The following is a 24823-nucleotide window of genomic DNA, read 5'->3' on the forward strand; positions in this document are numbered from 1 at the left end:
CCTGGCCAGCGAAATCCGAAATTCGAACTATGAAAAATTGACCATAATTTCCGATTTTCCGAGGTGTAAAATACACAACTCAGCAGAAGAAAGAAAGAAAAATCGATTCGATATTTCTGGAGATAAATGTATCGATACGGACGATATAGAAACGTTGAAATATCGATACAATATTTTGGTCTAAAATATCGATAGTCTGGTGGCGCGGAGCGTCTTCGAGGGGTTGGGCCGCGTAGTGGCCAGTCGCTAGACGATAGAATAATCGCACCCGAAGCCCGAACCCAAATTGATCCTCATTCTAGCGGGCCTCACAGCGGCCCGCGGCGGGGGGCGGCGGGGCTAGGCTAGCGGCCACCGACCCTCGGAAAAGTCGTAAAAACGAATGACTCAAGTTCACACGTGCAGGGCTCGGAGCATTGCAGCCAAATTGGTCTGTTTGTTATTCAGGGATAGTGTCCTAGCATAGGTTTATTTAAAAAACAATTAAATAAGAGGAAGGATTTCAACCCTGAAAAATGTGCTCCCTCTCTCCAGGACCACGGATAGCGTGTGACCCTGGGATTTTTGTCAGTTTTGGTGAGCAGAGTTACAGAGATGGACCATTTTTTTTAGGGAGCGAACAAATCAAAATTTTGAGCCTTAAGTTGGTCGCAACCATATCCGGAAGTCGTTACAGTGACATTTTAGTGCAACATGCTTCTGTGGAAAGTGCAACACTTAATGAATACTTTTGACAAATCGTGTTTTATCCGGTTTGCGCTTCAAACGTGATTTATTTGTGGAGTGTCATACGTTCCTTTTTGAATTGAAAAACTCGTCAGATGCATTGGGTAATGGAGTAAGGCATCTCTCATTTCTTAACGCAGGGGGTGGCAAATTTTGCATTTTTTTAAAATGTAGGTTTAAAAAAAATCGGATTCCGAAAAAAAAAATTACAAACGAGAAAGCGTCTTTTGGTGACACAAGAGACAGCACCTTTAATCAGTCGAGTTAAGAGAGAAACTAAACACGCAATTTGGCATGGAGCGGTGCAGCAGTGATGATGAGGACTTGAGATGAAAAGGAGAAGCCCTCAGCGCGGCGCACGGTGAATCGAGTCAATGAGAGAGGTCGGAAAAAATTTGGGAACTTAAAACGCTCATAACTCCGTTTATGCAAGAATTGCAAGAACCTAATGTTCTGCAAGCTGTTCCACTGGTTTTCTCGTGATATTTTCTTCCAGTATCACCCCTTGAACTTTAAAATGTGACGAAATAAACATCAACATTTGCAGTTTTTGTCAAAAATTTCATGTCCAACCCCTCTAATTGACTCAATCCACTGTGCGGCGGTCGGCGTGAAACGCATAACGCCTACAAGACTGTACGAATACTTCACGCATTGTGCCAAACACAGTGCGGTCAGCGCGGCGCGCCGGCGGAAGTTAAAATTATTAAACCACACTTATGTTTGTTCTTGCATAATTTTTACCTTCATTTCTTACAAATGGAAGGCCTTGTTCACACATAGATAGGTTTACGGAACTTAACTTTCGCGCAAAGTTCCGTGCGAACTTTTGCTAGTAGTGAGGGGCATAGTGTCCTTTCTTTTAATTTTTCTTGTTTTGCCGGTTGAAAATGCGGGTGTGATCCCTGCGAAACGTCCCGGGTTTCTTATTATATTTTATGTGTTTCTTTTTTATTATTTGCGGCCTTAGTCCCGTTTTAAGTTGTTTCTCTGTTACTGTTTCGGGCCGATTAAGTTGTTTTTTATTGATGTTTCGAAACGAATGAGAAGGGGGCGGCAAAATACAGGTGGCCGATAGGCAGCAAGTAGGTAAATCCGGCCCATGGGCGGCAAGTAGGTAAATCCAGCCCTGTTTTTTAAATGAATTTTGAGTCAAATTTACGTGAGAAATTGATTTACCAAGATTATTTTTCTTAATTAAAATTAACTTTCTTTTTAATAAAGTTTTTACGTCAATACATTTGTTCGTAATTTCCAATACTTTTTACGAAATTTTTATGTTAATTTAATTATTATGTAAATTTGACTTCCTTTTCCGAATTTTTTCTTTTTTCGCGTTTTTCTGTGACTTTTAACAATTTTAGACTTTCTTTCCTTACTCTAGTAAGGATCTAGTCGTCAGAATCTATCCTGAACGACAACTTACATTCATGGAAAATAAAGCTTTAAATGTTCCTGACCATTTTTTACCATCCAAACTCACTAGAACACATTGTATAGGTATATGAAAAATTTGAAGAGCATCGCTGTCAAAAGCTAAGTTCTCCTTCAATTTAGCTCTTTTTGTATGGTCTACGGGTAAGGACAAAACTAACTGTTTTTGCTAAACGCTTACTGTTTTTTATTCATAAAATTTGAAAGTCTCAATGAAAGCAAAGCTATGTCCAATCACAGCTAGGTATTTTTATTTTGAGACTGCACATCCCAACTTCTCCCACTTTTTCAGCCGAATTATTTTTTTTTTTGGGCTAGATTTTGGTTGGTGCAGTAATGCTGATGGTTATTTTTAGAGGACTATGATAGTGAAACCTAAAGTTTCCAATGATATTTTATCAGCATAGTAAACTCAACCACGACTTCAATCATAAATAATTCCATTTAGCAAAATCAAGCTGAAAGGCACAAGTAAGGGTTCATGAAAGTTGAAGTCATAGCTCAACATTATAGGGTAGGTTCAAGTAACTTTTAACGTGTTTTAGACTTTTTTTTCTTACCGTAGACCCTGAAAAACCACTTAAATTCAAGGAAAATAAAGCCTTAAATGTTCATACCCATTTTTAAATGTCAGAACTCACTAGACCACATTATATTCATGATAAATTTGAAGAATATTGCTGTGAAAAGTTGAGTTTTCCGTAGATTTAGCACTTTCCGTATGGTCTTTAAGGTAATGACAAAAAATGCTAAATTGAAGGAGAACTCAACTTTTGACAGCGATATTCTTTAAATTCATCATGAATAAAATGTGGTCTAGAGAGTTCTGACAGTTAAAAAATGGTTATGAACATTGAAAACTTTTAGTTCGATGAATTGAAGTTGTCCCTTAGGGTCCATTAGCGCTAAGGAAAAAAATTCTAAAACTTGTTTGAACCAACCCTATAATATTCTCCCACAGGATTCACTTTCAGACAGTAATAATTAATCAACATAAACATCAACCATTACTGATATATCATCAAAGATCCTATTGGGCGAAATTCAGCCAAAAAGCACCAGTTTGGAGTCTTGACATTTTGGCCACCGTTGGTTGCTTATTTACGCTATTAAACTGTGACTCGATGATAAAGAATGCCATAGGGCGACATTCCACCGAAAGGTACCCGTGTGGGTTCTTTACATTATGGTCACAGTTGATTGCTAAACGCTACCAAACCATGGCTAAATGATCAGAAATTCCATTTGGCGACACATGTTAACACTCTTTGAACATCTGAGGTATGAGTTCTGGAAATTTTGGCTATACTTGGTTGCTAAACGCTACTTAACAGTAAATGTTCAACAGTGACTTGATGATAAAGAATGCCATAGGGCGACATTCCACCGAAAGGTACCCGTGTGGGTTCTTTACATTATGGTCACAGTTGATTGCTAAACGCTACCAAACCATGGCTAAATGATCAGAAATTCCATTTGGCGACACATGTTAACACTCTTTGAACATCTGAGGTATGAGTTCTGGAAATTTTGGCTATACTTGGTTGCTAAACGCTACTTAACAGTAAATGTTCAACAGTGACTTGATGATAAAGAATGCCATAGGGCGACATTCCACCGAAAGGTACCCGTGTGGGTTCTTTACATTATGGTCACAGTTGATTGCTAAACGCTACCAAACCATGGCTAAATGATCAGAAATTCCATTTGGCGACACATGTTAACACTCTTTGAACATCTGAGGTATGAGTTCTGGAAATTTTGGCTATACTTGGTTGCTAAACGCTACTTAACAGTAAATGTTCAACAGTGACTTGATGATAAAGAATGCCATAGGGCGACATTCCGCCGAAAGGCACCTGTGTGGGTTCTTTACATTATGGTCACAGTTGATTGCTAAACGCTACCAAACCATGGCTAAATGATCAGAAATTCCATTTGGCGACACATGTTAACACTCTTTGAACATCTGAGGTATGAGTTCTGGAAATTTTGGCTATACTTGGTTGCTAAACGCTACTTAACAGTAAATGTTCAACAGTGACTTGATGATAAAGAATGCCATAGGGCGACATTCCACCGAAAGGTACCCGTGTGGGTTCTTTACATTATGGTCACAGTTGATTGCTAAACGCTACCAAACCATGGCTAAATGATCAGAAATTCCATTTGGCGACACATGTTAACACTCTTTGAACATCTGAGGTATGAGTTCTGGAAATTTTGTCTATACTTGGTTGCTAAACGCTACTTAACAGTAAATGTTCAACAGTGACTTGATGATAAAGAATGCCATAGGGCGACATTCCGCCGAAAGGCACCTGTGTGGGTTCTTTACATTATGGTCACAGTTGATTGCTAAACGCTACCAAACCATGGCTAAATGATCAGAAATTCCATTTGGCATAATGGAGATGTTGCATGTGTGAGGAATTTGCGATTTGACTGTTGAATCTTGGGTAAAAGGTCACGAGAAACACGATGGTGCCACTGGTTTTCTCTGAAATCATCTCCCAAGCTAAAAAAAAAGCACTCAAGTTGAGGCCAAAATGAAGGGAATATCCCACCCTACCCTGAGAGTCAAAGTCTAGATCAAGACCAACTCTCCATGCAAAGATAGGGAGCTAATACATTGACAGGGCTACCAATTTATCTGGGGACTCCAAAACTGAAAACACGGCAACCCTGCTAATGTATTTGCTCCCTATCTTTGCATGGAGAGTTTGTCTTCATGTAGACGTGGACTCTCAGGGTAAGGTGGGATATCCCCTCCATTTTGGCCTCAACTTGAGAGCTTTTTTTGAGCTTGGGAGATGATTTCAGAGAAAACCAGTGGCACCATTGTGTTCCTCGCGAACTTTTATACAAGAATCAACAGTTAAATTGCAAATTCCTCGCACATGTAACATCTCCATTGGGCCAAAATGCACCGATATCAATACCTCATATGTTACTTGGTTCCTCGAAAATTCTCCTCTTGGACTTAGCCTAAAAGTGTGGACACTTTTTAGCCTCCGGCGAAACCTAGAGTCTATACGGCTTCGCCGCACGACTAAAAAGTGATCCAGGGGTGCATAAAATGCCCGATCACACACCCACCTGGGCGTGTGTAAATGTGAAAAAGCCCCCAAAAATGCGGAAGGAGGGAAAATTTGAAAAGGTCCAAAGTCGACAGTCAACGCAAAACAGAGGAAAAATGTCATCTTTTATGAAACGGGTTTGAAATTTTGTGGAAAGCCGGCGTGTGGGCATGTGAAATTATGGAAGCTTGGTAGATTCTGCGCCTCTGAAGTGATCATTGACTCTGTGAGTGTTTTTCCGATTTCCCTTGATTCTAAGGCATTCAGTGACCAGTGACTTCAACAGGTATGCTCTACATTTGAAACTTCAAGAAAACCTTCAAGAGGTCCCGGGTTCAATTCCCGGCCAGGTGACCTGAGTTTGATGGTCTCAGGCAATGGTCATCTCGGGTAATGAGCATGATAGAAGCCAATAGGCTTTTTGAAACTTGGTAAAAAAAAATAGAGTGAAAAAGATTCTTTATGGTTATTTCTGATGCTCAAATGAATGAATTTTTTGCGGCAGAATTGTTGTGTTAAAAGAGGCAGAGAACGATTCGAGCATGATGATCCATTTTTTTTACATACAATTTTTCTGGTTATCATAGTCTGGAAAAGTGACTTGAGGATAAATTAACTTGAGGTCTAGAGTAAAGGTTTGGTTTTGTTGAACATGACTGCAGGGAGCTTAAGTAAAGCGTAGGCCGTCAAACTTACTGAATTTCCTTTTTTCATGAAAACAGAGACAAGAGCTGCTCCATGGGCTAGATCGCTGGGTGGCAACGTGAGCTCCCAACATTGGAGAGATTTAGCAAAGGAGCCGATTGTCTGCCACACAAATAATCTTCGTCCGACGACAAACCATGCCCAGCCTTCATTTGAGGAAATATTCACACTTGGCAAAGTGGAACCTAAAAAACATTTTTGGAAATTAACTTAAATCAAACAAATTTCATGGATCAGGAGGGTTTTGCATGATTGCATATTACTCATCAAGACAATCAGAGTTCTTTCAAATGCTTCTGAAATGTACAAATGATAGTGTGAAAGGAGTGCAGAAAGAGGCATGACAAAACATCGTAATTAAACTTGTCTGTTACACCTGAATTCTAAGAATACAATCCAGAGAATTCCAAAATTCCTGTTTATCTAGATAATCTGTATTTTCTAACATTATTGTTTCTTAATACCTTTGTAAATTTAATTCATGTAGATAGATACAAGGCATACAGTTATTGTTGTAGTTACGATATTTTTAAATACAATTTGTTTTAAAAAAAATAAATGAATAAATGATAAAATAAAACGCTTTTTGCAATTAGTAAAACCTATGGGCAAAATTTAAAGGGAGTTTTTTTCCACCATTTTGGGATCCATTTTGAAAAGTATGTCACAAATAAATTAGTGAAGAGTTTAAACAGAAAGATGGTGATTTTGCCATTGTACATGGAAATGCAGTATACAACTGAAATCCTCACCATAGAGAGAAGGAGGGGTGCAAAAACTTCACAACCGAGCGGGTTGCAATCGATTGCGTACGAAATAGGAATAAAGAAGGCCCAAATAATGGGGTTTCAGAGGGAGAAGGCCAGCAAAATCGCATTTTCTTTTCAAAAATGCAGTAAAAATCTTAAGTTTTTGTCAAATTGTTGTAAAAATTGCGTGTTTTCTGCAAAACCTCCGCAATCTTTACGTACAAAATCATGAAAAAGTAGGTAATCTTTATGAAATTCCTGATGAAAAAATGGGTATTTAAAATGGGAAGGCCAAGTGCTTCCTGCATTCCTAGAGGGAAGATGCTCATTTGAATACAATTTTTTCTCTTAGAGCTGCTGTTTAGCACAACACAGATTATAATTAATCAGAAAGGCAACAGAACACATGTTTTCCATCATCAGCCTCATAAATTTCTACTTCTAAGCTTAAATAGTTCATGAAAACTTCGCCAAGCTTTGGGGAAACAATCCAAAGCCTGCAGCAGCAAGCTAAGTGACTGCCATCTAATGAGCAATTACGGCGACAATTCCATTTAACCCTGGTAAGGCAGTACTAAGAACAGTTCGCAGTCCAGAATAAAACAGGCATTGGTACATAAAATAGAAATTAAAACATCTTAACTTACGTTCTGAAGAAATTAGGGCTTCTAAAATCAGGACAGGTATGTGTCCTGTAAATTGTTCTACGACATGGTTAGCTGATCGGTATATTTGATCGATGTGAGAGGCACTGCGCCTAGAGGAAAAAACAACGGTGAGTTTCAGTTAGAGTATCAGGTATGTAAAGTTATTAGAAGAATGTTAAAATGCTACAAGTTTATTATCAGTGGCTAGGTCTGGATGCTTTTCTCCATTGCAGTGATGAAAAATCTCTGATCATGTCGTACTTAAGTATATTCTTGAAGATGACTGCCAATAACAAGTATCTTCATGAAATTTTAAGTGAACGTTTTTAAACAAGAAAAAAAATTCCTAGAAAATTTTAAGGAAAACTACTAATTGAGTTATCCTGTAAGAAAAAAAATAAAAAAAGTAGAGCAAGAGCTTAAATTTTTGATATGGCAGACAAATCAACATTAGAGTTAGATAAACTACAGGCCTTCTTTTATCCATGGAACGCAATGATCAGGGTCTTCGCGTTTCCATGTGGTTTGGCTGAGGTTAAGATTGCACCTAACCGCTTGCAACCCACCTCATGAGAAGGATCCTAGCATTCCAATTGAATACAAGGAACAGACTGGACCACGCCAGTAGATCAGGATAAAAAAAGGAAGCATTGCAGCGTGTTCCATTACGGTCCTCTGAGGTTCGTATCGAAAAAAGCCCCTGTTCAAAATTCTGCCATATTTACATTGTTGCTGGTTTGCATTATCATGCGTTTATCAAGAGAAAAAATCTCTGATATGATCCTATTTTAAAACGATGATTAAAGCAACTGTCCTGTCATAATTAAAGTTAGAAATGACAGGTAAAAACTTCCTCTTCTCAATGTGATGTCCACATAATGGGGAAGGACAAAGTTGATACAAGGCTAGGGCTTGACCACTGAAACAATGACACATACGAAACTGACAAGCTAACTTACGTTGAAGCTTTCTTGGACCGCTGAAAAAGAGAGGAATTGTTTTTACTGCGATTGAGAAATCGGCATGGTGGTGAGGCGACAAACTTTGGGCTGAAAGGCGAATCCATTCTTTGGAAGGTGCTGAGTGAAGTTTACGGATGCAGGAACTGTAAGTATGAAGTTGACTATTTTCTTGAACTTAACGACTAAACTTGGATATTTTAAAACACAAGTCAAGTGAAAAAAAGCATGATAAAAATAAGGAAATGAGACCGGTAATTGCATTTAAAAAACTAACCTCCAAATAATGATAAACAAACCGAAAATGTGGCGCGAAAACGGCCGGAAATAGCCGAACACAGCCGAGTGTAGAGCTTCGGAGAAAGATAACAAATTTTCCGTTGTCATTCAAAATTTCAAAACCTTCGAAAGTCCAAAATCTGGTTATTTTCAGGCTGGAAAGCTCTCAGGAATGTTCCTTACTGAAATTTTTTTCACCATTCAATTCTAAGAAACGTAATGTGATGTAGTGATAAATGACATTCTCAAATATTTATATCCCTCGATTGCTTTGTGTTCATTTTGTTTTGTGTGTTCAGAAGTCGAGTCAGTTGTCATGAAGTCAAACATGTGCTTATGTATGACTATAGCTGTAGTATTTTCGTCTCAAAAACATTATCACTAAGTTAAAGTGAGCTTTCTTATTACTCTTTCCTCTTTCTATCTGTGATAAAACATTCAATCATGTACATCCAACAGGATTGCTACTCTGATGAGCTCCGCGAGGAAGTACATTACACACTGAAGGTCTTGGGTGTCGTCAAAAGCTCCTTAAAAAAGCTCAACTCCAAATCGAACCTAGTAAGTTTTCACATTCTACCTTCATGATGGGAGATAGTTAGACTATGTAGACACCTTGGTGATTTTAGACACCGTTCCGTGCAGCTTGTGGGCTGGATCTTCCGGTCACTAAGACGTATGAAGGTCCAAACCAGATAAGTTAGAGGTGTCGTCAGCTAAGGTGGCTGCTGTTTACTTTCCTATGACAAGCAACCGCAGTGCTATTGTTCAATAGCAATCAAGGATTGACCATGGCATGATTGCCAGTAATTCCACCGCCATGTGCAGAGATGTAAATCAGTCTACTGGGCCAAACAGTCGTAAGTTAACAACTGCCAACTTAGGGGACGACACCTCTATTGCACTTTTAGAGACGACAGGATGTCAGCTTTTTTCAGTTTGACATTGGAATTAAACAGAAATGAAGATGGCAAATCTTCTATCGTACCCTGAAAAGTGCTTAAGGTGATTCGACGATTGCCATTTTCTGTGTCAGAGCAACGTGCGATGTATTTTATAAATTTGTTCCATAATTTTGGCTACTTGTCATTTTTTTCGAATTTGGAGATCGCACTTCTGTTGTCATGAGACTAAAGAATTCATGAACCAAATTGGACACAGAAAGTCAACGTATTAAATGCAGGGGTTTTTCAGAGGAAAAATATCGCATTCGAGTGCAGTTCTGAATGGTATTATTCCTCCGAAGAAACCACTTTCTTTGTCAAATTTGGTACATGAATTCTTTAGTCTCATGACAACAGAAGTGCAATCTCAAATTTTGAAAAAAATGACAAGTAGCCAAAATTATGGAACGAATTGATGCAATATATTGCACATCGCTCTGACATGAAAATTGGCAGCCGTCGAATCACCTTAAACTACCTGTATCTGTGTGTATACCCTGTGGTCACCTGGGTATCTGTGTTTTCTACACGGTGTCAGTGGCATCTGTTCAAAGTAGAAGTCTTTCGAAAGCCTACATTGCAAGGAACATACTCACTCCAAGGGAGTATTTTACATCTGATGCTGTCATACCGATAATCTTTTCTCTGACGTTTGTCCAAGATGGTTTCAGAAGTTCAAACCCTATCATCCTCTATTTAAGTAGTGCCTGTAACACGAAGATTCCGTTTTAATCAAGAGTAATTTTTATGAATACTGCAATCGATATCTTCAGTGCAGTAAGGAGGGAAAAAATCCGGAAGTTTCAATTCCTTAAACTTCACTGCTACTTATATTTTACGAATCATTCATCGTGTTTATTTAATCAATTTCACTTAAAATTATGAGAGACTTGCTCAGTCAAACATGTGCTAAAACGTTGTCACATCGTCATTTTCCACTTTACCATTCGGACAACATTTTCACACAAGTTTTGCCAGGTAGGAAAGCTCTCTTGCAAATGAGAATTTTCACTGAAACTTAAGCGGTTAAGTACTTACAATAAGCTTGTCATGTTTATAGCATTCTTCGTCTAGAAAAAACAAAAACAAAAAAACAAGAGTTCACATTTGTTTGAACAACTCTTGATTTTAAATATTGATTTTAGTTGCCCCTATTTTAAATTTACATATCCAAATTACCCCTATTAAAATCTGCTTTTAATATTCACAGACAACTGTCTCCAAAAAAATTTTCAACACGCCCATCTCTCACCTGGATAGACAACCTGTTCTTTTGCGTCACAGTGGTGCGATAGTGCACATTCCATCATTTCTTATCAATGCCTGCAATCATCTACGCTCGGACTTGACTGTTGAAGGAATCTTCAGAAAAGCTGGGTCTACCATTCGTCAGAAAGAAATAAAGGTAAACAGTTTGAAAGGAATGCCATTTAGAAAGAGGGAGTGCCTGCCACTTAAAAAACTGCTTCTCAGAGGTCATCTTTAAGTTTTTAGAAATCCTCATAAGTACCTACCCATGATATTCTTAAATCTTTGCTCTTGGTTGAGAATTTTTTCCAACTGAAGGTGAGCGGGTATTTTACAAACATTAATTGAAGCGCTGGGTGCCGAAAGAGCATTTCTTGGTTGCAGTGTCTCAGGATCTCTGTTATTGTTTTATCCACTATAATTGAAGCAAATGCATGGAATTCAATGAAACTTTTATTGAATTTTCTGCATCATTTTACAATTCTGAAAATTAAAAATTTCAGAAGATTCACTCAATAGTTTCCTCTCTTAGTAGCATGTAAATCAGCAGTGAAGATTCTGACACACCGCAACAGAGAAATGCCCTCTCTGTTCGAATGCCTCGATTGTCTCATTTGAACAGAGATGCAGAATCCCTCCATATTTGCATGTGCCTGCCTGGCAGCTTTCCACATTTTTGTTTTTGGCTTGTTACTAAACTTTCCAAAGTTATGACCATTTTCTTCTTTTTTCCTTTGATTGTTTACCACTGATCCTGAGATATTTTCCCTTTTTCCGCATTTGGAAGGGCCTCACCCTCACCACAATTTCACACGCCCAAGCGTGCGTGCAATTGAGAATTTCCTGCATCCCTGCATTCTAACGGCAGCATTTCATCATGAATTTATGTTGGTTTTGAGTGAAGGCTGTTTGAATCATTCTGAAAAATTTCAAACAATGCAAGAGCCTTTCTCTTGGAGAAATAACAGCAAAGAAGGAATCAGAAAGAGGGAGCCAAGCATTGCGTTTCAACACTCATTGAATTTTTTATTTCATGAATGTGATGATGAGCTTTAATGATTATTCAAAGTTTACCTACTTTCTCTTCTCAGACACGACTAGAAAATGGTGGAGGTCTCATGGCAGATGATCATGTCATCGATGTTGCCAATGTATTGAAGTATTTTCTAAGGGAACTCCCTGAACCACTCATTCCGTACAGTCTTCATGAAACACTCCTCAAGTAAGTTATTCAATTACTCAATGAAAAGTCCTTTTATCGACTCCTAAATAAGGTGTAACTGTACAATTTACATTGATTAAATAGCAAAAATACATAAAACGCCATTTGCATCATCTAACTCCCATCATAATTTGTTTAGAAGTTGATTTCCAAACTTCCGTGTATGTGAATCGTTTTCTACATAAGATTTTGAAGAGAATGAATCCATGATGCAAATCCGCAACCTTGTATCTCGTTTGTGGTGTTTGAAAATCTCGGGTCCTATTTTATTCTGTCAAAGGAGGACAAATCGATATCATTCCTTGAAGTTTTCGCATAATCTCTTTCTTACAGAGAAGAATAATCACTGCAGTTTGTAAGAATTGCGGCTGAGTAGTTTTCCATTCAAAAAATAAAGTATGACAGGAAGTCTGCAACATCACAACCCGAGTTAAGTGATTGCTGACTTACACCGTCGGTATTTGACTTTTTTGTTTTTCAGAACTCGTCTAGTTTCGTATTACATTGATTAGTCATCCAATTAAAAATAAATTTGATCAAGCGTCTGCAATATTGCAAATCATGATGCTAGGTTTTTGAGCTTTACCAAAAATGCACTGCCCTAGCTGACTTCTTGACGAGAGTAATAATTTAAGGCTACTGAATTAATCATAACAAAAGTGAAAAATGGATACAAAATAAGGCAGAAGGTGTTGCTGTTATCACATTTACAATTACAAGGCACAATATTACGAGCCTTCATGAAGGACTTTTCAGTCTATTGTGTTAGACTTTTGTGCTTTCTGACTTTTTTTCTATTATTTCAGGTGCCTATATTTAAAAGGCAGAGAAGACGATGCAGTTCTTTTGACTTGTCTCCTTCTGCCAGCCGAACATTTGGATTGCTTAACGTATCTGATAGAAGTAAGTACCAAACTTTGATTTCAATGAGTTGTCATGATAGGACGTTAACGATGGCATCGGGTGCCTGTGATCGACTGGTGAATATCAGACTGTAAATAGACTGCATTTTGCAATTAGGAACCTCAATTCCTGTCTTATCCATAAAAACATACATGTACGTAGGAAAACTAATGGTACGTATGTTATTTCTAAACTGACCCGGAAATTGTAAATCCTAATTGCAAAATGTAGTCTAAATGATGAATCTGTTGACAGGTTATCAGTGTTCTGCATTTTTCCTAAAATTTTAGGAGCCACATCGGCTGAAAAACTCAACTAGACTTGAAATAGGGCCACAGATGCTTTCTGATTGAACGCAACTACTGTTGCACCAGGCAGGCTAGTTTCGAGAAGAAAATTGTGCTCTCACTGAAATTTTTTCTCTGTAGTGAGAGTATTATCACGTAATGCACTCTGCATATGCAGAGGCATGATGCCCCTCGGCTATGATTGAATAATCAACAACTTGCGTCTATTTTGCCGTGCTGAGAAAAAATGCCGTATGAACCTTCAGGGGTTGCCAAATTTCCTTCGATAAACTGCAAATTTCCTGGTAAATTTATGAATATTTTCCTCCCAATTTTTCAGATGATTTTGCTTGGAATTTCACCGAAAGATTCTGAAAATTTAAAGGAAAAATATTCCTAACTTTCCTCAAGAATAAACATTTTATCAAAGGAAATTTAGCAACTCTTGAATGTTCGTACGGCATTTTTCCCTAGCACGGCAGTGTTATCTTATACTCCACATATTCTCATAAATCTTCACAGCCAAACTTTTCATTTCTCTGTTTCTATCATATTTCATAAATATCCTACCTAATCAATTTTTATTATTTTCTTTTTTTTCAGTTTCTTAGTGAGGTGATTGCATTGAAAGATTGCAACAAAATGGGTTCTTATAACCTAGCCGTTGTTTTTGCACCAAGCATCATGCCAATCAAAAATAATAGCTCTCAAGTGCTCTTAAACCAAAACACCACCAACCATACAAAAATTTGCAAGGTAAGTTTCCTGCAACCTATTTTTTAGGAGAGCTATTTTTGTCAATTTAAATTGGCGATTCAGGTTGTGAGTTTTTAACAACATTAAGAAAATGAGTTGCATGTTGTTTCGTTCATTTTTGTGTCAACAGTGGGCACTAGTAAGTCTCATTTTAATTCAACAATTTTAACCCCAAAACATTGCATGTTAAAACTTAAAATTGTTTTTTCTCAGAAATGCATAATGAGGGGCCATTCATAAAGTATGCAACAGTGAATTTGGGATTGTTCGACACCCTCTCCCCCCTTGTTACACTTTTATGACATAGGTCTGTACATTGTAATCAGTGTTCTGCCTTCCCCCTAAAATTTTAGGAGCCACCTTGGCCGAGAAGCCCAATTTTTAGGAGCCAAATTAAATTTTTGCGTACAGGCCATGGCGAATGAAAATTTCCGGAAGGCATGAATGCGGAGTTGCAGTGTATAACAGCCCAAACGCTATAGAATGTTCCAAAGAGCACTTCATCGCTACCGCTGCTTCCTGATAGCGAGTTCAATGTGTCAAATTTTTCAGGCGACCCAGCCCCCCTCCCCAATTTTTAGGCGCCAAGGCCTGATTTTTCGGTGTATTTGGCGCATGGCGCCCGGAGAAGACAGAACACTAATTGTAACCCCATAAAAATAAAATGGTATATATAATGCTATCTGTGACCCCCCTTTCTAGAGCGTTACATATTTTATGAACGGTGCAGCCCCTAAGTCTGATTTGGTTTAATACAATTATGTAATTTTCCTCCCGAAAAACGTCATAAACCACTTCTCTTTGTCTAAGTCTTTACAAAGTTCTCGATTTTGAAGTTTTCCTGATGTAGGTTTGCTCTCCTTGTTGGGAGAAACAATTATTATTTATTTTGAACAAGTACTCTGAACTCAACCTCTTGTTTTCAGATTCTTTTGGAAAATGCCTGCCTCCTTGGATCGGTGCCAGATTTTATTTGCGAAAAACTTTCACTGGACACGCAGAGTAATCATCGCAGGAGAAGGAACAGTGGCTCCATCACAAGTAATTTTTTATTTTTTGAATTATCTTCATCAAAGGATTAATCCCTTGGTAGTTTCAAAAATATAAATCACACATCTTACTGTTCCTAGGAATAGCCCTAATTCAAGCATTTGAGATGGAACTCCGTATTTACAAGAACATGGGGTGTTTTTTTGGAGGGAAGAAAACTGGTTGTCGTATCACAGCAAATATTTCTATGATCATGTTCAAAAAGTGTGGAATAAAGCAACTAAAAAGGAAAAAATGCAATAGCTCTCCTATGATTAATAGCTATATGACAAGAGATACTGAATTGAGGCTTTTCAAGTTCGTCTCTTATGCTTGAAACAAGAGAATATTTGTATTTAAAGAGAGAAAGAATGAAGAACACAAACCAGGAAGAATATTCATGTGAGCATGCATATTTTTCGGTTTCAAGACTGTGAGAAGAAAACTTAAATTCATCATGACAGACTTTTCTCAATAAAAGTACTTTTTTGCATTAAATGTTTTGATGAAATTAATTATTGTAACAAACAACTCGGTTGAATTTTATTTCAGCATTCAATGGGTCACTAAACCATGAACGAATTTTGACTTGCGAATATAGTTTTCTGAAGGAAAATGACGATAGAACACGATGCGCACATTAAAAACGAGAACAAGTAACTCAATAACCAAGAAATGCGCAGTTCAAATTGCTCAACTTATACGCAAATTTAAAACGCCCCGGTTTCGCGCCGCACTGAATGATGTCATCCGGCACCAATCAGAAGCGGGCACGGGTTTCCACGACGTCAGTCAAATGTCTATCTACTCTTCGTATATGAGAACAATACTAAAGTCGAAATTATATATTTTGAATTCAAAACTCAAATCTCATTCATATGTTAGCTGTAATAAACAAGCAACAATTCCACATTGAATTACGTTTTATTTTAACAAACATCAGAGGAAAATGAGAGGAGACTGCGATATGACTACCGCAGTACATCAACACCGTCAGTTTCCCGCCATTCGGGTGCGTTCGAAATGTCTTGCAGTTTTTAGATTTTTCAAAAGCGGTTTTCTCCGCGATTTTGGCTCTGTAAAAATGCGGAAAAATCACCACGTTATTTACTCACATAGAACTTTCAGAATATTCAATAAAATAAACAAGGTTTAGTGACCCATTGTCCAAATGTACTTTAGCGTTTTTAGTTTTCAATTTTTCTGTAGATTGTTAAACAGAAAGTCTACAGGTCCAGAGAAAGTGCAGAATTTTTAAAACAGGCTTGGAAGTATTGAAGAAGTACATATATGGAAAACTTACAAATGACCCAGAATTGTGTGTGTCAAGCATTTGTTAAGACATTTATCCTGAGAGTAATGCAACAAACGACAATCTAGCTGCGTAGCAATAAGAAGCAGAAGCAATTTCTGCCAGGATACCTTTTTTGTGCTTTATGCCAAGAAGTTCAGACTCATAGGAAATATTACTTTAATTTATCAGATTTTCAAAAGGATCGATTTTGACATCTTTGTTTCAAAAACTTATTTTGAATTTATTTTCTTATTTTTGTAGGAATGTTCAGTGGTTTCAAAAAGATGGTCGGTAAAGTTAGTTCAGGCGCCTCAGATTCTAATCTCAATTCCAAGTGCAACGTTCCGGTTACTCCCTCTAGCAACGCAAATCACGCAGTGCCTGTTCTCTCAGCAAAGAAACGCAAAGTTCTAGATACATCAACACCATTCTCTCTGAAGAAAAGGTAAAATCATTATGACAGACAAAATTTATCATTATGCTTCATTGGTTTACGTAGAAAAATATTTTTCATCAATTAATATATCAGCCTTATCCCATTCTTTCAAGAGAATGTATGAGAGTATATTTTTTCTCACATGTTTTCTCAGTCATAATGCTAATTTTATTTTTCAGGCGAGAGGTTCTCCGTTGCTTACCAGAGGAATCGCTCCTTCCGAAGTCACCTATGGTTCCTAAATGTCTTTCTAGTCGTCTAAAAATTGCCGAGTAAGTGTCTATTCGTGAAACATAATTTTTCAGACTTAACCGTTAGTGTTAAAATTTGAGTTCTCATAAAAGCGAATATTTCATCCTTAATAGTCATTGCACTCCTTTTTTTAACACCCTTTTAGTGCCTGATCTTGATTTTTAAGACTGTATACATTTTTTGTAACTTTTGTCCATTCTTTTCTTTCCCCAGTACAAGAATGTGCTTAATCTGTAGAAGTGTGAGTCAGAGATCATGATATTTTTTGATAAATTCCACAAGTGTATTGGCTGTAGACAAATAAAGATGCCCCTCATGAACCCGATTGTGGATCCTAACCCTAGATTCTAACCATGACTTGAAATAAAATGAAATGAAAGTGAAACTGGCAAGAAACAGTTTTTAATACATGAAGTTCTTTTAAAGAAATTCTTTCCTCAGAAAGATGTTTCCAGAAAAATCAACATCAAAACAACTTTTAATTTTTCTAACATTTTCAGATCTCGATCTTCAAACAATAAAAGTTCAGATAGTGAAGACATTCTTCGTGACTGCGCGACTGGCTCAAGGGATAACTTATTCATGCATAATGAAAATCCAACGTATACGTAAGTACTCCGTCGCACCTCAAATGGTTGTGCATATAGTGAGTTTTGAAAATAAAGCAAATAGTCAATTATTTGCGAATACAACTGATTCCAAACTGTGTTTATATTTATAAATAGCGTGAAAATTTACAAATGATGAGAGGAATCTTAAGTGACTGTCCGCAAGGGAAGGCACCTGTGTCCACAGTGGCAAAGTTTTCATCAATGTTGTGGTTGGGGAGAAAAATCCAAATTTCAAATTTCAAAGGATAACTCTTCTAATTTCCTACATAACGCAGACTTTCTTTGTTGCTAGAGTACATCTACTAAGATGGTAGCAATGCTTTCACCTGTCTTTTCGCCGTCTCACTTTACTTTGTTTTTGCTCCGTCTGCACAATATTGCTGTAGATAATGCTTTAGAAGTGTTCATAATGATATAATATTTTCGAACTTTGATCAAAGCAAACGCCTGGAGTTTAGAAGCCTTTTTCTTTTCTTTCTCCTCTTTTGTATCGTCTTTTCATCGTAAGTGGTAATCAGGCAAATGTATCATTTCAGGGGCAAAGACCATCATCAGGAAGCCACTCGTGGATCTCATTCAGCTCTCTCAAGGTTTAGCGATTATTCTCGCAGGAAACTGAAAGCTGCCAAAGTAAGGAATATTATCATTTAATTCCAATTTTAATTTAATTGTTCTATTTTTTACTGCAAAGAGCGGTTTTAAAAATTTGATAAAAAATTCCAAGTAGAAATGCGAATACTGGGTCTGGCTTCTAAAACTAGAACATTGACAACATACACATCCTATTGTAGATTTTGAAATTTTTCGCAGAACACAATGCTGTTTCTAAAATCATTAGGTCTCATTTCCCAACATGAGTTCTTGGTAATGATGTAGTAATCCTGGAGGTGAAAAATTTGATTTTTCACTAGCTTCCTTGTTAAAATAATAGTAAAACAAGACTAAAAAACAAGGATTATACTTTTTAAATTGCAATAAGAATTACCAAAAATTAGAACACTCAAACTTTAATTAAATAAACGAAGTAAAGAAAGTTCGAGTTTTCTAATTTTTAACTTTCTTTTGACATCTTTTCTATGGAAGAAACTAGGATGTAGTTGCGGCGTTTTCACTTCGGACTAGTATTGAACAACGGAACCATAGACATGCTTATCTAAAAACTATTGAACAAATAACAGGAGTCAAAATACTTCAAGCTTCAGTGTCTTATAGACACCCTTTTTATTTGTAATAGTCTTCAAAATACAGTTATTGGACTATAATGTCCAATCAATCAGAGTTTAATGCTTTTTAATCTTTACAAAATCTTACCTGTATACACTACTAAATGTTTTTCCCCCTTTTTATATCTCAACGATGATAACTGCAATGTCGCTAAATGTCTTTGTTTCTTTATTTTTTTCCTAGCAACTGAGTAAAAGTTCAAGCTTAAATGCTCTTACTCCAGACGTACATGCTGAGAAACCTCTGGTATCAACCCCCAGAAGATTAGCCATGTCGCAGAGCAGCTGCTACTCTCAGTTCATGGAAGATGACGTCGTGTGCGTCCCAAAAAAAGAGTACGACGAGATCAAGACACGGTTGTCGGAAATTGAATCGCGAATAAACACTGAGTTCAACAGCATTGGTGTCCCCTTAAGCGATAGTGACGGGAGTCAAGAAGACCTGAGGGCTCCGTCAGAAGTAGACAAAGTCCAGTCTCAGTACCAAAAAACGCTGCTTGAAGCGGGAAGACTCTCCGACTGCTCAACTGACACCATCGCGCAACACCTGAGCCGAGAACTAAAAATCCGTCACAGCAGTGGGAGCAGAGTCATGCGGTCTCCGAGTCTGCGTAAAATTGGATCTATTCGCCGTCGCTCCCAAGAGCGTGTTCCGAAAACACAATTATCTCGGCAAGCATCGTTAAATCTGCATAAAACGAAAACCGCACAGTTGTACAGGAGCCGCAGTCTCCAGAGAGGCAAGCCCAATTCCGTATCATCAGGGCTGCAACAAATCAGCGTCAACGGTATGAAACTTGGTAGATCGTTCTCGGATAACAATAGAAAGCGACCAACGATCAAGAAAACACCTCAGCCAATAATGCTCAAAAACGCGTCCGTAGTTAAATCTAATCCCTCTATTAATACAAAGCCGAATGATGTAAAGGCAGGGCCTCGAGAAGAGTGGAAGAGTGCTGAAAGTTTTCTTGCAAACGAGGGAATTGAAAATAAGTCGCACTGGTTGCATTCGGATAAACGGGAGTCCATCAAGCAAATCCGGGCGAAAAACGCAGGGATGGTGATGGAAAAAGCAAAAATGTTCAGCCATATAGCTGACCGCATGGGTGCTCCACCTCGCAGAGCTCAGTCTTCCGGAAACTTTGTCACATGCATCAAATTGAACACTGTTGATAGCAACATTCAAAATCGTAAAGAACATTTCCCCAAAATATTAGAGCCTCCTCGTATTTCTGGGAAGGAAAATCGTCGTAGTGGAGCGAAAGAAAGCGTGGTTTCTCCTAGTGTCTGCAAAACTCCTGTGTCTAGTTTTTTGCACCGAAATCAGCAGCTGATAGGCAGTCCAAGCTCTTCTGCAAAAAAACGGCGACAGGTCATGCGCACTCAAAGTGAAAGAACCCCTCACAAAACGATTATAGCTATTGGCACACCTCGTAGATCTCCTCGTTTGAATGACCTTAAGAAGCTATAGTGCAATCAAATCTTACGCTTTACCTGATCTGTACCTAAGTTTTGCATTTCTTAGTTTATGTACTTAAATCGAGCAGTATATGAACCATTGCTGAAGTAGATATTTTACCAAAAGACCCACATAAGGAATTTTTGCTTTAATTTTAATTCTGAGTTCTAGAAAATTAGGTTTTACTCGTTCCTTAACAAAAGTGAATGACTATTTTAATATTTTTTTATTGATTTAGCTCTCTGACATTTTTTATATATTAATGACCGTGTTACTTTTAGTCATTAGGGTTAAATTTAATTATAATATCGGCTAAGAAATTAAAAATCATTAAAGTTTCCTCAGTCCCAATCAACAGAAAATGAGATCAGATTTATATTTTTTACACCCATCCTCTAAATGGAGCAAAATACAAAACCATCAACTGTAGAAGCTTATCTCAGCTGTCTTTCTTCGACAAATCTATAACTGAAAAAAAATCCTAAAATGAAAATTCACCTTTCGATTTGACTTATCAAATGTATTTTTTTTTTGTTTAGACATTATGATTTCTAAGTCAGGGTTCTTAAAAAAAAAAGATTTGGGAACAATCAGATATGTGCTTTCAGATATAGTTGTTTTGATTTTCGCGAAAAATTTTAAGTACTAATGTTTTAGCATTTTTTTTATTCTCAATGCCTGTTTTCCAGTAGAAATTTATCCTAAGCGTCTTATTCCAAAAATATCAATGCTGTCACTTACCTTAAACTTGTTAAGCAGTACCCATTAATTGGTCACCCACTATTTTAGCTTTCTAAACAGAGTGTAAAATTTAAGGCAAGTACTGATTTCATATGTTGTTCAATTTCCTTCTGAGAATAGCCTGTCAAGGAAAGGCCCTTTTGTGCACCTTTTTGGGGAAGTCAAGGATTTTGTTTCAATGTGTCCTAAACGAAACCTTATGATGGGACAATCCTTCAGTGAAAGTTAACTTGAGTTCAAAGGAGGTCTTGGCTATACTGCACTGCTAAGTTTTCATTTTTTACCGTTGAAAAATGCTAATACTTTGAAATTTCTATGTTGAAAAATAGTGAATTTTCTTCGGAAAATACACTAAAAAATTACTTGATGTGGTCCTGTTTTATTTCCTGAGGCACACTAAACCAACTGTTGATACCATGTCTCAGAAAATAAAACAAAATCAACTTAAGTTGTTTTTTTCGACCGATGAACTTCAAAATTTTAGCATTTTCAATGGTAAGAAATGTAAACTTTTAAAACTTTGCGATGTTGTAGTGCTAAAAGGAGCTTTGAATTCAAGTTAAATTTCGCACTGGAGGATTAGCTCATCATGAGGATTCGTTTAGGGCACATTTAAATAGAATCCCTGAGTTTCCCAAAAAGGGGCACTTTTTTGGTAGTTTTTTAAAATTTTGAAGAAGAGGTCAGAACACTGTTTCAATTTCTCCTTTTAAGAATTTAAGTTTTCCCTGTGCCTTAATTTTGGAATGATGCGTTATTACTTTCTTGAAGTTGTTCGCAAAAAAGAAACTTAGGAACACTGCAGATCTGCAAAAATGTTATGCAAGTTCTAAAATTTCTTCTTTCTTTGTTGCCATTAATATTGTTTTATTTTATTATTTGCCATATTCTACATTATGCTATTTATCGTTTCTCCTACAAATGATTTCTCAAGTTTAACATTCACAGTTGAAGAATCGATTTTTGTGCTAAAATTACTCTTCTCTTTGATGAGCATCTGTCTGGAAAGTAAACCTTTTTTGAGCTACGCAAATGCAAGTTTTTTTATAAAAAAAAAGAAGAAAATAAAGGTGGATCTGGCAGATTGACAACAATAGAATTCCTCCATCTAAATGTATGCAGGATAATCTATTCTTGTTGGAGCACCTGCCCCTCCGAGAATGATTCATTTCCATCGGTTTAAATGGAGAGGAAACACTGTTGCCAACTTGCTGGATCGGCCAATGATAACACTTTTCACATCGCTGACCCTTCTTTCCGCAAACCTTGTGAAAACTCATCCCAATGTTACATGTCACCACATAAAACCAAAAATTCCCTTTGTTTTAAACCCTTTTAAAAGTCAATTAATTTTAATCGCCAGTAGGTAGAGAGCCACTAAACTGAAAAAGTCTATTTAAAAATTAGTTACAGTTTCCAAAATCTAAATTATTCTTATCCTTTTGTATTTTTTCACATTTTAGCTCAGGAGGATTCGATCTTTAGACTCATGTTCATTAACGAGTGGGGTTTATTTTAGACGCAACAATTGATCTCGGAACTTTTTCGCCCTGAAAAAGGGTGTATTTATCATTTTTCAAAGGAAGCAGGAAGCTGAAGAAAAAGAAGTATACTTTTTTTCATGAACCATTCAAAGTAGGGGTGAAAATCTAAATTCGGTGTCACTAAGAGTATTTAACTTTTTACAAATGGGAAATGGGTCACGAATTAGAGGAGTCAAAGAATCTTAAAATTTAAGACTTCAAAAATAAATGTTAAAACTCTCTAAAATTCTAAGGTTCTTTACTTCTCAAATAAAAGACTAATATTTTATTTGTAGAAAGTGCAGTGCTTATCATAAAATCTCCAAGGAGGACACAGCATTCAAATTTGGATTTTGATCTATAATTTTGAACGACAGACCGAGAAGGCATGCTTTTTTTCTTCATTTTTTTTTTAACTTAACTTTTCTGTGCAGAAAGATATACTTCAGCCTCAAACTTTGGACCTCCTGTGAATATTTTGTGTGTAAATTTTTTTAAATGATGTCTACTTCTTGAAATGAAGATAATTTTTTGTAATATCAATCCCCAATGATTTTGAATCCTACCAATTCTTACCCCAATTCATGCTTGCCAAATGCAGTCACATAAAAATTTATCAAAGACATACAAAGATTCTGTGAATTGCTTGCTCGCTTTTTGAAATTTTATTATTAATGGCCTTGAGTACTTTGCACTCTAATTGTGATTTAACTTTCACTCTGTATTGTGATTTAAATGACCTTGTAGATATGTATTTTTTATTGATATTTTTTTAGTGTCTTTTACTTGCCTAACTCTTGATGAAAATATTGTAAATGTGATTCTTGTATCAGGTTCTTACTTTTTATGATTCTCTTGTATCTTTCATTAAATGCCTGACCACCAGAAAATGTCGCTTCTCTATTGCAAGAAATTCTAATTAATGTTCTCCTTGAAGATTTTCTAAGACATGGTGTCTACTAGGAAAACCTAGAAAATCCGAGATTTATCAGGGAAAGGAAAATTTCAGGGAATCTGTTCCAGTAATCAGGAATCTCCTCCTCTGCCGTTAAACACTCATCCCTCCTCTGTACTTTTGAGACTATACCTTGGCACCACTCCTAAGCCCATGGGATCAGGGGCCTTTTAGGCTTATTTTAATGTTCAACATTTTGGTGCTGGTCGATCCTTTAAAAAAATAAAAATGGATCGATTTTGGAAACAGAAAAATGTTCCCTTGATCATTTATTTTGTTCTTTAATTTTTGATCCTAAGTCTCGACTCTTCTTCACCTTTCATTCAATGATCAGTCCTCTGAGAACTTGGACATTATATCATCTAATTTTTGTATAACAGTACATGGAATAGGCAAGCATTTAGCAGAAGAGGAGGGTAGAGACCCCCTGGCAGTAAGAGGGTAAAATGAAAATAATGGTCGATCTTCAAGAAAATTCAAGGTATATTATTACATATAATTACATAATTAACAGATGGATCATTGACTTTGCTGTTAAATAAATAAGTTAAAGTTAGTACTTACATAACATGAAAAATTAACATTTTGAACCTGAAAAATAAAAGCTCGGTAAATACTTGCTACGGCTTATTAAGCAAAGAGTGGTATTTCTACAAAAAATGTTGGACAAGACATGATGTTGATGGATCAGTAGCCAATTTTACAGTATCCTTTTCAAAATATTTCGTAGGAAGTACAATAGAAAATTGGGTGAATGGCAATGAGATACGGATGATGAAAGTTCACTTGCAATGACATAATCGATGAATGAAATTTCTCACTATAAATCATGGACATCAATAGCACCGCTATTTTCATGAAATTTTGGAGAGGCCTGTAAGCAACTCAGGGCTTTGATGCATATCTACTGACCCAGCAACAATATTCTTTGTCTTCACGGAAAAATTAATTTATCATTAAAATTTTCTATAGGTCTTGGAGGGATACCACCAGATTCTTTTATCGGTGTAGTCTTCCATACATTTCATTCTTTCACACATTCATTATTTGTAAATTTACTTAATTTTCTTTTCGGAAACATTCAAATTGCAAACTTTCCTGAGAAAACATGGTGAACAGATGTCCTCGAATTACAAACTTTAAAAATTTAACAGCACTTTTTTAAATTGCAAGACTGAAATAAGACATTTCTGCTAGTTTTTTTAATATCGCATCGTAAGTTTGACTTTACTAAAGAATTTAGATAATTAGACTAGCAGGAAAAAATTAAAGATAGAACTAGTGCTGCAATGAAGTGTTTGACATTGAAATTTATAATTATTTTAAAAAAATTTTAGTTCAGCTTGCAAAAATTCTGTTCT

The 24823-nt window shown here is 36.7% G+C and overlaps 2 protein-coding genes across 2 annotated transcripts in view; one reads left to right on the forward strand and one right to left on the reverse strand.

Annotated features, from left to right (window-relative positions):
- Nup133 (nuclear pore complex protein Nup133) overlaps nucleotides 1–8553 on the reverse strand; it is a 24816-nt gene extending 16263 nt beyond the window's left edge. Inside the window, exons 1-3 of the mRNA XM_019044059.2 lie at nucleotides 8301–8553; nucleotides 7342–7451; nucleotides 5937–6130 (exon numbers count right to left, since the gene is read on the reverse strand). Coding sequence (XP_018899604.2) covers nucleotides 5937–6130; nucleotides 7342–7451; nucleotides 8301–8407 — 411 coding nt within the window. The 5' untranslated portion in view covers nucleotides 8408–8553. The remainder of the gene's footprint in view (nucleotides 1–5936; nucleotides 6131–7341; nucleotides 7452–8300) is intronic.
- A 150-nt stretch (nucleotides 8554–8703) lies between these two features.
- Nucleotides 8704–23397, forward strand: LOC109032092 (uncharacterized). Its single transcript, XM_019044041.2, has 11 exons — nucleotides 8704–9140; nucleotides 10734–10928; nucleotides 11863–11993; nucleotides 12800–12896; nucleotides 13787–13939; nucleotides 14866–14980; nucleotides 16524–16707; nucleotides 16878–16970; nucleotides 17451–17558; nucleotides 18098–18191; nucleotides 18969–23397. The coding sequence occupies exons 1-11, from the start codon at nucleotides 9024–9026 to the stop codon at nucleotides 20253–20255; spliced, it is 2574 nt and encodes an 857-aa protein (XP_018899586.2). The 5' UTR covers nucleotides 8704–9023; the 3' UTR covers nucleotides 20256–23397.
- Nucleotides 23398–24823: the final 1426 nt, after the last annotated feature.

This window comes from Bemisia tabaci, chromosome 9 (assembly GCF_918797505.1).
Source record: "Bemisia tabaci chromosome 9, PGI_BMITA_v3".
Taxonomy (NCBI): domain Eukaryota; kingdom Metazoa; phylum Arthropoda; class Insecta; order Hemiptera; family Aleyrodidae; genus Bemisia; species Bemisia tabaci.

Coding starts and splice junctions, on each gene's coding strand:
- LOC109032092 (XM_019044041.2), top strand. CDS start 9,024: ATGTACATCCAACAGGATTGCTACTCTGATGAGCTCCGCGAGGAAGTA. Junction 10,929..11,862: donor TTCGTCAGAAAGAAATAAAG/GTAAACAGTTTG, acceptor TTCTCTTCTCAG/ACACGACTAGAAAATGGTGG. Junction 14,981..16,523: donor GAACAGTGGCTCCATCACAA/GTAATTTTTTAT, acceptor TTATTTTTGTAG/GAATGTTCAGTGGTTTCAAA.